Genomic DNA, 14,457 nt, shown 5'->3' with positions numbered 1-14,457 from the left:
TAGTAAAATTATATTTTCTACGAGCTTTGAGCCAGGAAGGTAAAAGTGGTGGTTCTAGACTTTGGAGTGGTAAGATTGAAAAATACGGTATTAGCGATTTTGTTGTAGCTGATAATACATCTGTGTTTTTTTTTTAAATAATTGAAATTTTGAAAAAAGTGTATTTATTTGCCAATTTTACCACATTTTAAAAAAGCGATTTGAAATATTCTCTCGTCCATCCTTGTTAACATTTCTATGGTCTACAAATGGTCCGAGGTTAGTGATGAACAAATGTCAAAATTTTATATTAAAACCTTTCAGATGGTACCTCGCACGCGATGGTAGTATTGATCAAAGTATTGCTGTCTTGCTTCCACATGCACGACTGATCCGTTAATAAATGAGATGCGTGATTTAATTTGTGGTTACCTTCAGACTAATCAGTCACAAGACCTTCTCAGCTGAGTTGTTCGCCTTATTTTATTATTGCGGATTTCTTTATTCTGGATGAGGAATTCTCCAAATAATTAAAGTAATTTTATTTAAAAGCCCATCAAAATGTCGCACTCTCACGATTCCAAGAACGTAATTCCTTTGCCGGATGAAAAGATCGGTAAGATATATTATTATGCCCAGCCCTGGAAATTTATTTCACTAAAATTAATTGAATTGCGTATTTAAATTTAATATGTGCCTAAAAATATGTACTTATTTTAGACATGATTGCTGCTACTAGTGTCCTCCAGCAGCAGGCCTCAGATATTCGCCAGCAAAAAGTTAACTGGCAGTCATATTTGCAGTAAGTATATCTCCATATTACTATCTGTTCATGTTGACTGTTTGATGTCTCGAGGTGTAACTTGTTTCCAAATAATAGTTCTCTCATTGACAATCAATTGCAACGACTCACAGTTCATAGTTTGATGAAGCAGAAGGTGTCTTGTAATCATCCAGAGTGATAGATAATATCAGTATCGCTGTGGTGGAAGGCCACCATTTAGAGTCGAAACTTTGCTTGAAATGGCACTAGCCTTGTTTGGTGAACTGATCTGAATAGCCATACACTTCCCAAACTTCCTCTCCTCTATCTCCTTCCCCACCCCACTTCCATCAGCCTAAAAAAAAAATCATTATCCTTTACATAAAAAAAATCCTGGTGTAGTTACCAGTAGGACTGAGATAAAATATTATAAGTTTGAATGTGAAATAATAATGAGGAATGGTTGCAGGTCCCAGATGATCACGCAGGAGGACTACAATTTTGTGGTGGCCTTCGACAGCGCGGACTCCAAAACCAAAGAGACTCTGCTGGCCGATCAGCGTGCTCAATGCGCCAAGACCTTCTTCAACCTCCTGGGGCATGTCAGCAAGGACCAGACCATTCAATACATCCTTATAATGATTGATGATATGCTACAGGTAAATTTGCTTTCTAAACTATAAATTCTCATTCTGTTTTGAACAAACAACCCTTTTAAAGTCATCCCTTTTGTAATATAAATACTACAAACAGTCCATTTACGAATTGTAAGGATTTATTAAACATTGAAGTCATATGTACGTCAGTTTTATTAGATTCTCACGGCCAAAAGCCTTTTTGTTGTTTGTTTTTGGGGTGTTATGCCGTGTTGCGCTAACTCCTTCTTTAGCCGACGGATCTTCGGATCTACCGGATCTGCCCTGATGATGGACACTGCAACGCTGTCCGAAACGTCGGCTAAAGAAGGAGTTAGCGCAACACGGCATAACACCCCAAAAACAAACAACAAAAAAAAGTAAGTTTTATTGGTTAACAGTAAGGTCAATCCCACTGGGGTCGGTATGAAATCAAAAAATCCCAATTTAAATAAATAGCATGATTTCCAAAAAACTGAACAAACATAAAAAAAGAGGCTTTTAGAAATAATTTGTATACCGCAGTAATGAAATGTGTGCGAGTCTAAGTAGCGTAGCAGTCTAAATTGTCCGCATTCTTAATGCGCGCGGCCGACCAACCCAGAGGTGTAAGTGTAAGTTCTGTCAGAACCCTCCGACCAATCACTGGGCGTTTAAGTCTCTCATGGTTTTAATCGTTTTCAAACGACGATTTATTAATTTTGCTGATAGATTTTGTAAATTCAGCTGTTCTGGATGTGACAAGGTTTATTGTGGCCGGACAGAACGGAAGATTTCCAAAAGAATATCAGAACACTTTCGAGCATGTAAACTAGGCCACCCTGACAAATCGGCAATTGTCATATAAATAAAAAATTTCGTTTGGTCAAAATCTTCACCAATATTGCTGAAAATTTGAAAGTTTGTTCTTATTAGTGCTAAGAGTGTTTAGAGAGTGGTTTGAATGGTATAAGAAGTCGGGCATGCCCAAGGAATACTTAATGCAATGTCTCTGTACCGGAATGAGATACAAAGTCAAATTAAAGTCAATGTAATGTAGTTTTTTAACGGTAACATTGTGGTATACAGTAGTGAATGATGGAAGAAGTCGGGGACGCCTGAGAAAGACATTAGCAATAGCGGGGTCCGCTAGTATATAAAATAAATTTATATGTTCAAAAATCAGCGTTTGTTGATCTATATGAATACATATAGATCAACGGTGGAATGGTGCGATGACCGATATAATGTACGTTGTATTTTTTGTGTGAACTTTCGAAATGGGTCGTAAGGGTCTTAAATCATGATAAGATATACTTTGGACGAATTGTATGCTTTACGACCCATACCAGTTTAAAGAAATATTAATAGTGATAATGACAATAACAATAGTGTACTATTTCCCCAACGTAAGGGAAGAAAACGAGAGTGTAGAGCCGGGAGGAAGGTTAAGCTAGTTAAAATCCTGCGATTTTTGAACAAACGAACATTTTTATTTACATAGATAGATTTTTCCAACAATACGCGATTTATCGAGTAGGTCTTTTGCCTTTAAGCCCAAAAATATAATATTATTATTTTGTATTTACATAAGTTTGAAAACGTCTTATAGTGTTTGATTTGTACTTATGTGCAATTTTTTGGTTTAGGAGGATAAGACTCGCGTAGAGATTTTCCACGAGCATGCGGCTCGCAAGCGCGACTCGCTGTGGCTCCCGTTCCTTAACCTGCTCAACCGCCAGGACGGCTTCATCATGAACATGTCCTCGCGCATTATCGCCAAGATCGCCTGCTGGTCCAAGGAACTCATGGACAAGACCGACCTGCACTACTACCTGACTTGGCTCAAGGAACAGCTGAAACTCAACGTAAGTCCAAATAAACTATTATCATTTTGTTTCAGGACAAAGATAGCTTTCCATTATTTTTTCAGTAGAAAAACTAATGGGCATTATACAATGCTTTTTTTCATACCGATCCCCGTATAGAAACTATATCGAGGCGCATATAATAAATCTTTGCTTTACACTATCACTATTTTCATACTTACGATTTCATACGTTTATGAAATATTAGTGAAGAAATCATGTTTTAGGATGCTACTAAATCGTTGAAAAAAGGCAACTCCTTGAACATAACCACAGGTCGCGTAAAAGCATCTTGCCATAATACATGTGAAATTCACAATACCGACCAGTTCACAATCATTTATATGCACTTACTCTTGAAGAGGCCCGGATTATATGACGGAGGAAAAACATTCATTCAAAACAATGACAGATATCAAATACATAATGTCTGCCATTTTAAACTCTACGAAAATCAGTGCCAAAATAGAACACAAAAGATGACCATATGGAAATATGTCCATAAGTTAGAATACCTGAGTTCATTTATTTATATAATGAAAAAGGCATCTCTAACAAACAGACTTTGAGTTTGGAGGTTACGGGTTCAACTCCCGTAGCAATGCAAAAATATTTATAATGTATTTTTTTATTTCATTCACTTAAATTTTTTTCAGATTAAAATACATTTTTTTAAATTATTGCAATATACTTACGTAAGATCTACATTTAATGATGCAATGCAATTTGCCATATTTTTGTTTGTTGTTTTTGGAAACGATTCCTTCACGGTGAACAGCGTTTACTTTTATTTATAAAGTGGTATATTTTGCATGCCTTCCAACTTTACTATTATTTATAGAGTATATTTTTTAAACTAAATAATTTATTTATTTTCATTATCAGGTCTAACTACAATGTATTTTGCTTTTGTTTTTTAGAAGAAAAAAATTAAGCACATCACTTTTTTATATGTTACATAATGTTATTATAACTTTGAAATTAATTTAAATTACATTGCGATATGAGATGCCTGAGACCTGAAGAGCTTAAGAACATAAAAAATATAAACAATCAACTTGACTGTCAATATTTTAAATATTATCAATATTTTTTCAGAAAATTTATTTTTGAAAACTGTTATTATATTTTCAAATTTCGTAAATAATTGTCATTTTGCTTAGAGCTGCATATTCAAATGGTGCTTAAGACACTCTGGTCCTGAGCGCCTCATCTGTACTGTTGTTTTTTAAATAATATTTATATGTGAATGATTTTTTATTGTGACTTGTTTTTTAAAGCTGTGTATATTCTAACATTATTTAACAATACATATATATGGTTTATTATAATATGAATAATAACATTAATAATGAATGTAATGCATGTGAAGCAATGTTTAACCTAACCTAACACCTGGGAAATAATAATATGTTATGTTTAGTTTTAAGTTGCATTTGTAATAACATTAACAATCCTCGTGGTTTTTATATGTTAAATCTATGTATGTAATAACACACACATTTTGTCCATCTTTTTTTACCATCTAGCGATTGTCTGCTTGTCTGAATATGGCCGCCATGTTTATGTTAAAAGTAAACATGTCGAAAGATTAAAATCTATTTTGATTCTGTACATTTTCATGAAAAATAATTTATCATAGCACAATAATTTTTTTTTTCTTTGAGAAAAGATTTTTCGTAAACCACTTCAATATCAATATTTGAGGTGATTCTTCACAAAACCAGCACTGTATAAATTATGCAATTATTATTATTATAAATCAACTGGAAATGTATTTTTTATTTTTGGGATAACTTGATGAGTAAAACCTCAAATTGTAATATTTAATCATTGAAGACAATATTAGCGATTCTATAACGAAAATTTGAAACACAAAAATCAGATAAATATATGTTGGCATTTGGAGATGCGACCGTATCTTCACTATGGAATCGCTAATTCTGTCTTCAATGATTAAATGATATATTTATTTGTTATTTACTCACTCCTTTTATTTTGTTAAAGAATTAATATTTTTAATATAGACATGATATTCTTCAAAAAATTTAATGTTATTGTTTTCTCTCATGTACCTTCAACTACTAACCTTTCTTACATTTTATTTTATTTTTATTATTAACCAAAGCTTTTTTCACTTAAAATTAACCTCACTAGCCTTGAGAATTTATGATAATTTATTGAAACAAGATTTTTTTTATTTTCACAATTTGTTACTTTTCTTGTGCACTGTGAACTTTTAAAAAAACTAAGTTATCTATCTAAAGGGCCAGTATTAGCTTATCTTACAGATAAAAACTATAGTTTCTCATTTAAATCTGTTTAATCTGTTTACTATAATACCGGCCCATAAGATTGCATGGTTTGATTTACTGATGTTAACAAAATGTGTAAAATCAGGCTTTCAATAACTTACACTGTGAAATCTTAGCTTTCTTCAATAATGCTTGGAGAATGTGGTATTTGTGATAGTCATTGAGAGCCTTGATTTCCAAGCAATAGAACATAGAGATGTTTTCCTGTGAATCCTGTGAATAACAGTGTTTATGAGTTTTGTATTAACTCGTGCCCGATCCTTCAGGCTCTTTCGTCCTTTGTTCAGATTCTATCTGTGATGTTCTTCCGAGATAATTTGTCTTAACCTCTTGGCTTGTATTAATAAACAAAGTGTTGCAAAAGAAGCTTCTTGGATAGTTTAGCAGCCGCTTTGGGGATAGCTATGTTTTCCACTTGTTGGAGAGTTTAGCCTCATTTTGACCTGATTGAAGGCGGACCAACTGACGGCGGACATAATGCACGCTGAGGCCATTCGCCAGTTGAACATGGGCACGGAAAAGGGAGCTAAGACTATTCACGAGTCCTATACGGAAGTCTCCACCGCCCTCGATGATCCTAAAACATATTCCGGTGTAATCTCGGTCTGTAATATACACTTTTTTACTGTCTATCTATAATTATTAAGAAAACATTGTTCTTTTTCATTATATGGACTGTGCAAAGACAGAAGGGAAAAACAATTCTGTCATGTACAACACAGAGGCGACATTTCAATAGCATTTGAATAGTCTAATTGTGCGTCTACCGATGTTAGACTACTGCTATCAAATTTATGGTAAGGAATTCAAAGGCAACTCTCTTTTACAAAATGTTATTAGAAAAAAAATTATTTCCAAGTTTAAATATGTTTTTCCCTTCTGCCGTTTTACACTCGACATTTGATTGACACCACTTCATGAAAAACAACTACATGTACAAAATTTATTAAATTTAATAATGAGTTCTTATTTGTTCTACCCCAAGCTGTGGCATCAGAATTCAGCAATATTCACAATCTGACTGATAAGTTCTGTTATCGTAGCCGTGGTATGAAAATTAATACATAATTCAAAAATATTATAATGCAAATCTTATTGTTTGATTAAGTAGCTGAATAATATTTGTAATCTAAGTTAGATTAACCCTTTGTGGTCTACCGTCTCAACATAGTTGACGGCGGAATACATGCCCCAGGCACTAACGTCTCAACACGCGAGACGGCACCGTAGGACATAATTACACCTACGGTATGTGTATTGTAAAGTAATATAGTATGTAAAAAGCAGCATGGGACAGTGCTGCTCATTATGATCCTGCAATGGGTTTATTAACTCTTGAGAATATTAGCGAACATTGTAAACTTGCACAATGTAAGCAGACCTGATTGTATTACAGCTGGGGGTAGAACAAACAAGTACCCAACAAAATATATATTTTATAAGAACTATCATAATTAAATAATTTGTTATCAAACTACGGTAGAAAAGAAAGCACCTATTTGTAGTAGTCAGGATAAAATGAGAAGGAAGATTACTATTATTTGTGATAATATTATTAGATCACTTTATTAATTATTTATAACCCATCACCACCTTACAAAATTGGCATGGGAAATTTCACCGGATCACCAAAATTTAATCTGGGATAATTAATTGCATGTATTTTTTAAGGCTCTATTTATTTGAGAATGTGCTGAAGCACCTTGTGTGCCAATTAACTGATTCAAATTATATTATCAGAATTAGCGATCGACATAATCCATTTCAAAATTATCATTTCATCTTCAGAAAGTGTTCTGTTGTAGAAATTTCAATTGTTTCCATCGCTAGTCTGTCTGATTGAAGTAATGTAAATAAGTTCAATAATCCATAACTGTAGTAGATTTACATTTAAGTTTATTTCATTATTAAATAATTTCCTGTCAGCAGGCGGCGGTTAAGGCTTATTATATGATTGTAATGGAGCATCAGCATGAATTTGGTATCTAATATTAAATTTATTTTTTATTTATAATAAATAATATAAAAATTTTCTTTCAATTGTGAGTGATCTGTATTCTTAAACTCTTGGATGTATTTTTCAGAACAATGAGTACATCCAGTCGGTGGCCCGCTGCCTTCAGATGATGTTGCGTATTGATGAGTACCGCTTTGCCTTCTTGTCCGTTGATGGCATTTCTACCATTCTGTCCATCCTGTCCTCTAGAGTCAACTTCCAGGTTTGCTAATGATTATTAACCTATGTAAAAACTTTTTTTCGCTCATTAGTGCTATCATTAGAGACCCGATCTAAACAACATATATCAAAATCGCTACTACTTCACCTTTTGCAGGGCAAAACTCCCCACTGACTGGACTATTTAATAAGGGTTACATAGAGATTTGATTTTAGAATCTATGTTAATAGTTTTTAACCTTTCCTTTTGAAATAGGTACAATATCAACTGGTGTTCTGCCTATGGGTGCTGACTTTCCACTCACTCCTGGCTGAGAAGATGAACAAGTTCAACGTGATCCCCATCCTGGCCGACATCCTGAGCGACTCCGTCAAGGAGAAAGTCACCAGGATCGTCCTTGCCGTGTTCCGTAACCTCATCGAGAAGCCTGAAGATAACCAGGTGTGTACTTTCATTTGTATATGGGGAACTGCTAACTGCTCGGTTCAATGAACCAGGAAAATAGCCGCATAATTAACTGCCACCAGCATTATTCAATTGCATATTGTTCTAAAGAGCAATGAGTGAGACGGTGACAAAAGATGATGGTATATACACAAAAATTGGGACACGGTTAATAGACACATTTTATTTTTAAAACACTTTGTATCAGTTAAATAACAATGAGAAACAACTATTTCAGACTAACTGACTAACCATCACGCCATTTCTCCACAGGTGTAGGCAGAGAGGACGGACCGCCAAACGTTTCTCCGTTTAGCCATCCTAGAATTTTTTTGGTTGGGTTTAGGATTAAGTCAAATATTACATTATTTATACTGTATGTTAAGTTAGATTTTATAAGTAGTCCTTGGAAGGAAGTCGATGAGGTTCGCTATCCATCACATCGCCAACCCTTCGGTGGCGCAAAGAGGAGGACGGAATGTGAACAATGTCGAATTGGTACATGGAATATCAGAGGAGGAATGGAAAAAAAGATAAAAGAATTATCTGGGACGATGGTAAGCAAATGTTTGTATGTATGTACTTTGTGTAACTGAGAGTTTGAAAAAAGAGAGCGGTACAATACAGCATATTGATAGATTCGTCTCCCAGAATGTTTGAATGTATGCTGCAGTACGAATGTGTAAGTCAGAGAATAATGTGGATCCACTTCAAAATTGGTTTGACAAGGATGTTTCTTGTTATTTGCTACGCCCCTGTTCATTCTGAAAGCGACAAAGTGAAAGATGATTTTTGGACTGGTGTGAACAATGTAATGAGACTAAAAAATATGAATGGAAGGATTAGAATGGCGGGCGATTTGAATGGGTGGGTGGGAATTAGACGGGACGGTTTGGATTCCGCCTTAGGTATGTTTGGGGATAAAAGAAGAACCAATGAAAATGGGAACAGAACACTTAGTATGTCTAGAGTACATATGAATACAAGTATGTTTAGAGTGGAACCTGTTTATGTGGAACTATTTCAGCAACCTGAAACAGACTTAGAATCGGCATTTAACCGGCGCTGTATGGGTATTTGATGACAATATTACATTTGAATTTCTTTAATTAACAACTGGGCCTTAATAAAAATCTCCCATAAAACAGTCAATGTTCGTACTGCTGTGCCACAAATACTAAACATAATATAATGGATACATGTTGTCATGGGGCTATGGTTTGTGCTTTAGGTGGCGAAGGAGCATTGCATCGCCATGGTGCAGTGCAAGGTGCTGAAGCAACTGTCCATCCTGGAGCAGAAGAGGTCTGACGATGAGGACATCATGCAGGACGTTGAGTTCCTGAATGAGAGGCTGCAAGCGTCCATCCAGGACTTGAGCTCCTTCGATGAGTATTCGACCGAAATCAAAAGTGGAAGGTATGATCCTACTTTATATACCGCATTATGGGACGACTCATTTAGTTTTAGCTTCACCCGTCATCACTCAAAAATTACTCGCTTCATTTTAATGTTTTTTTTCTTGGGCAACGACATATTAGTCGGTTTCTAGTATATTTGTACATATTATAATTGATATACATATTGATGATTGAATAAGGAAATCCAGTAAAAAAGAATAATATTTTAAATTTTTACCTTCTAACTTAAATCAGTATTTCAAAATTTTTTTACAAATGTCGCGTTCAAAGTTAGCATTTTTCAAAGCCTGCCAAAATGATCGAAATCTGACAGGATATGCGTGACGTCATACGTACCTTGGTTTTGTCGGTAAACAGAAAGGTTTACCACTCAGATCGGTATGAAATAAAGAAATCTGACAGGATATGCGTGACGTCATACGTACCTTGGTTTTGTCGGTAAACAGAAAGGTTTACCACTCAGATCGGTATGAAATAAAGAAATCTGACAGGATATGCGTGACGTCATACGTACCTTGGTTTTGTCGGTAAACAGAAAGGTTTACCATTCAGATCGGTATGAAATAAAGAAATCTGACAGGATATGCGTGACGTCATACGTACCTTGGTTTTGTCGGTAAACAGAAAGGTTTACCACTCAGATCGGTATGAAATAAAGAAATCTGACAGGATATGCGTGACGTCATACGTACCTTGGTTTTGTCGGTAAACAGAAAGGTTTACCACTCAGATCGGTATGAAATAAAAAAACTCAATTTTGAGTATTTCACGGTTTTAAGCGACGATTTATTAATTCTATGTGTAATTATTATATTCAGAATCAGTTATTGTTGATCTGGTTCCATGATAACTCAACACAGTGACAATTCAACACACTTTTAAAAAGTGATATAAAGTCATTAGAAACGATGAAAAAAAAATTTTTTTTTAACCTAACCTAACCTAACCTACTTAACCCAATTAATAAAGTTTTTTTTTCATCACTTTCCATGACTTTATATAACTTTTTAAAGATGTGATGAATTATCATTGTGATGATTTATCCGGTCACCTGTTGATCTATATGAATATGTATATGTCTTTTAAGCAATAATATTTTTCACTCAAGTTCCTTATTGTAAAGCGGTTTCTGTATGAAATGAATATAATAGTTTTGTGTCATTTATATTGCAAAGTATATCATTGTCCATCGATATATAATAATAATAATAATTGGATGACTTGTTTAGCGCCGTTCTTGTGCAAAATCACCTCAAGGGCAATATATATGTATAGATAACTACTTGAACATTTGCAATATTTTTTATACAAAATTTTTAGGGATTGGCACATTGTTCTAATAAGCTTATAAAAAATGGTAAATAATCGCCCCGTTGGGAAAGGTGACTTTGTCATCATGTTTTTCAAACAAAACACGGTTTTTCACATATATTTCGATAGTTTACGCACGTGCAATAAATATGACATCAAATTTTCCAACGTAAATGTTTTTTTAAATTATTTAGTTTAAAAATTTATCAGTCACCCCATTTTACGGTACTATAAAATACATGACCAATTTGGACCACAGCCAAGGAAAAGACAGACTCCCTTTGTTATTGTTTAATATATTGACATTATTAAATCCAGATTGGAATGGTCTCCGGTACACAAGTCGGCCAAGTTCTGGCGCGAGAACGCAGCACGCCTCAACGAGAAGAACTACGAGTTGCTCCGCACGCTGATCCATCACCTGGACACGTCAAAGGATCCCCTGGTTCTGTCCGTCGCCTCCTTCGACATCGGCGAGTACGTCAGGCACTACCCGCGCGGCAAGCACGTCATCGAGCAGCTGGGGGGCAAGCAGCTGGTGATGCAGCTGCTTGGCCACGAAGACCCCAACGTGCGCTATGAAGCCCTCCTCGCCGTGCAGAAGCTGATGGTGCACAACTGGGAGTACCTGGGCAAGCAGCTGGAGAAGGAGCAGACGGGAGGAAACAGCGCCACTGGAAAACTCAGCAGCAGCGGAATCGGAGCAAAGTCTTAATACTCTAATACCCGCAATTCTGTTTTATATTTCCTTGAAATATATCCTACTGTAAAATAGAACCTATCTACTATTTACAGTCCCACTATAATATTATTATTATAATCAAATCGTTGGCTTGTAAAATTTTTACACATGTGAAATGTCTATTCATTATTTTTTTCTTATATCACTTGTACGCCTTTTGATCAATGTGTTCATGTCTTCTGTTTGTGTTCTTCTTTTATCAGTTGATTTGAATTGTACGTGCAAATTTATTTAAAAATCCCATTTCATAAGGCGTTGGATTCGAGAAGTAATTTATTACGTCCCTTGTAAATACATACACTTAGTCTGACGAGTTAATTCACAGTGAACTGTATCAAATCATGTACATTCCAAATTATTTTGTTATTGAAAGAATTGATTTTATTTTCGTGAAACACTTGAAATGTATATAAAATTGTTAAAAACCTATAGATTTATAAAATCACTCAAGACGCTTGGGTTCTAGCTTATTACGTGAAAATATCAATAATGTAGCCACTAAGGCCTGGATTTTCATCAATTTTCTGTAAGATTCGCTGTGAAAATGACGCTGTTGATGATTTTTTCAATTGAGATTAATTCTTTGTATTTCAGTTAATTTTCTAATATTTTATCTGATTTTAGATCAAGCGATAGTAGAGGTTGGCTTAAGTTTGCATTATGGTCGATGTGAAAGATTTGTCAGGTTCTACTTACGTTCCAATGTAGGATTAAGCTGGTGATGAAAAACCAGGCCTAACTATTTTACACGCTGTTACTTTCTAATATAACGAACATCCTGTGTACAATATCAAATTACTAAGCTTTTGTACATACATCACATCATAATAAGTTTATCTCTTTGTTTTCAGAGTTTTATTTCTCTCAGATTGTCAGTGGCTACTGACCGTGTTTAAATTGTGTGTATTATTGTAAAAGCATGTTTGAATATTTAATCATAAATATATGAACAAAATGCTTTCTAGTATTATAAATTTAGATTGTTACAAATGTTGAAAAAAAAATAGAGATATTGTATAATAAAAATAAATGTTCAGTTATTAACATAATGTTTTTTTCTTATCAACATTCGCCATAGTACTAGGTATGCTTATCAAATTAAAGACACGCTCAGCACCTCAATGGTTGACGAGAATTGTCAATAAAGTACATAATAATATACAGAAATGTAAAGTAGGCCAAATGCAGTTATGTGGAAGGAGTACCAACAGAACAACATACAAATATTGTTTTTCCACTTGATATAATAATTTCTTCACTAATTTACTATAACCTCCCCTAACCCCTATTAGTTTAACCATACATTTCCCATCTCACTACTTGTCATTGAAATATTATTCAGTTCATACACAATAATACATAAATGTATTACAGGAAAGTTACTTAATAGGTAGGGACATCCATTGTTACCTACAATCATGCATGAATAACATTATTATGTATTTTATAATTTTTGACAGCTTGTGAAAACTGTTTCACTGCTGTGTCTATAATACACGTGAACGAACGAATTAATAAGACAAAACCGCGAGAGCCCGAATACTTTGTCATTCACACCTAATATGGCATCCTTATCTACAAACGGAGGTCAGTTCACATTTCCGCTACCTACTGAAGGATGTACTGCCAGCGGCCTATAAAAGCGAGTGCATGGCCTTGAACCAAGCAGAGACCACGGCCCGGTCGTAGGCTCGAGATATGATCCTGGTATTGAGATTTGTTGTCCCTTTCAGTAAGGTTGAAGAGTGCCTAGAGAAAATATTTATCTTTCAAATATAGTCAGAGGTAATGCGCCATGTCACCTTTTCCATGTGTGTAGTTATATTGTTTATTGTTTGTTTTGTTAATTTTCCTACAAAAAGTCTTTGTTTTCGAACCTGTGTACAATTATAACTCAGAAATCTTATTATAAACCTTCAAATTAATAGATGAGTCAATCGAAATGAAAGGGGCATAAACCTTCAAATTAATAGATGAGTCAATCGAAATGAAAGGGGCACAAACCAACTACTACATATCCCAAATCGTGGAAACAAAAGTTTGGGTTTGTTTCCAAATTTTTTTTTTTTTAATTTAGTTACTTTTTTAAATAATTAGGTACATTTTTGTATGGCACATGAAATAAAATATATATATAAAATTAAAACAGATCATTGAAGTCCTCCTCACTAGGAAATCCTGTGCTGAGGGGGACTATATATGTTAGTATACGTTTTCAGCAACTAAGATGATGTTTTAAATATATTAGCTAGTTCTTCTTCCGATATTTCCTTAAGCCAAGATTTGATGTCCTTAATGTAGTTATTTTTCGTTTTCCTTTGTTTGATGTTGAGAGGGAGTTTATTATATAATTTAATTGCTAAAAATTCAGAGTTTTTTTGTCCAACGGTAGAATTACATTTAGGAATATTTAGCATGTCTGTTTCCTTGGCTCTGGTTTTATGATCGTGAGAGGGGTTTGCCTCCGGTTTATTTTTTAAGTGATGAACTAGAATATTTTTAGCATAGATTTTTTGTAAACTTGGAACATCAAACAGATTAAAAATATCAGTAGTTGGCGTCCTTACGGGGAGCTTTAATATGGTCTTTATGATCCAATTTTGAGTTTTCTTTAGTAGTTTAATATGGTTTGATGATGCTGAGCCCCATCCTATTATTCCATATTCCACTAGAGAGTGGCATAGAGCATAATATACTCTCTTTAGATCTGTAGTTGACAAGATATTTCGTAATTTTTTGAAGAAATAGATGAGTTTTGTTAGCTCCTTTGAGGTTCCTTCGATGTGTGCATCCCAATGAAGTTTGTCGTCAATTACGATCCCA

At 34.5% G+C, this 14,457-nt stretch overlaps 1 protein-coding gene across 2 annotated transcripts; it reads left to right on the top strand.

Annotated features, from left to right (window-relative positions):
• The first annotated feature begins 421 nt into the window (after positions 1-421).
• VhaSFD (V-type proton ATPase subunit VhaSFD) lies at positions 422-12,683 on the top strand. Of its 2 annotated transcripts, XM_089636400.1 has the most exons (9): positions 422-595; positions 700-781; positions 1,212-1,401; positions 3,006-3,224; positions 5,993-6,142; positions 7,624-7,758; positions 7,972-8,157; positions 9,392-9,579; positions 11,211-12,683. In XM_089636400.1, exons 1-9 carry the CDS (start codon positions 541-543, stop codon positions 11,605-11,607), a joined length of 1,602 nt encoding a protein of 533 aa, XP_089492526.1. In that variant the 5' UTR covers positions 422-540; the 3' UTR covers positions 11,608-12,683. The 2 variants fall into 2 exon arrangements, with proteins under 2 accessions (XP_089492526.1, XP_089492617.1); XM_089636491.1 differs by lacking the exon at positions 5,993-6,142.
• The last annotated feature ends 1,774 nt before the right edge of the window (positions 12,684-14,457 follow it).

This window comes from Hesperophylax consimilis, chromosome 1 (genome assembly GCF_061612785.1).
Source record: "Hesperophylax consimilis isolate HC1 chromosome 1, BYU_Hcon_1.0, whole genome shotgun sequence".
NCBI classification, from domain to species: domain Eukaryota; kingdom Metazoa; phylum Arthropoda; class Insecta; order Trichoptera; family Limnephilidae; genus Hesperophylax; species Hesperophylax consimilis.
This window is presented reverse-complemented; position numbering and strand designations above follow the sequence as displayed.

Excerpts from the sequence above, each read along its gene's own strand:
- VhaSFD (XM_089636400.1), top strand. The coding sequence starts at position 541 with ATGTCGCACTCTCACGATTCCAAGAACGTAATTCCTTTGCCGGATGAA. Across the intron at positions 782-1,211 it reads AACTGGCAGTCATATTTGCA|GTCCCAGATGATCACGCAGG; the intron begins GTAAGTATATCT and ends GAATGGTTGCAG. Across the intron at positions 8,158-9,391 it reads AGAAGCCTGAAGATAACCAG|GTGGCGAAGGAGCATTGCAT; the intron begins GTGTGTACTTTC and ends TTTGTGCTTTAG.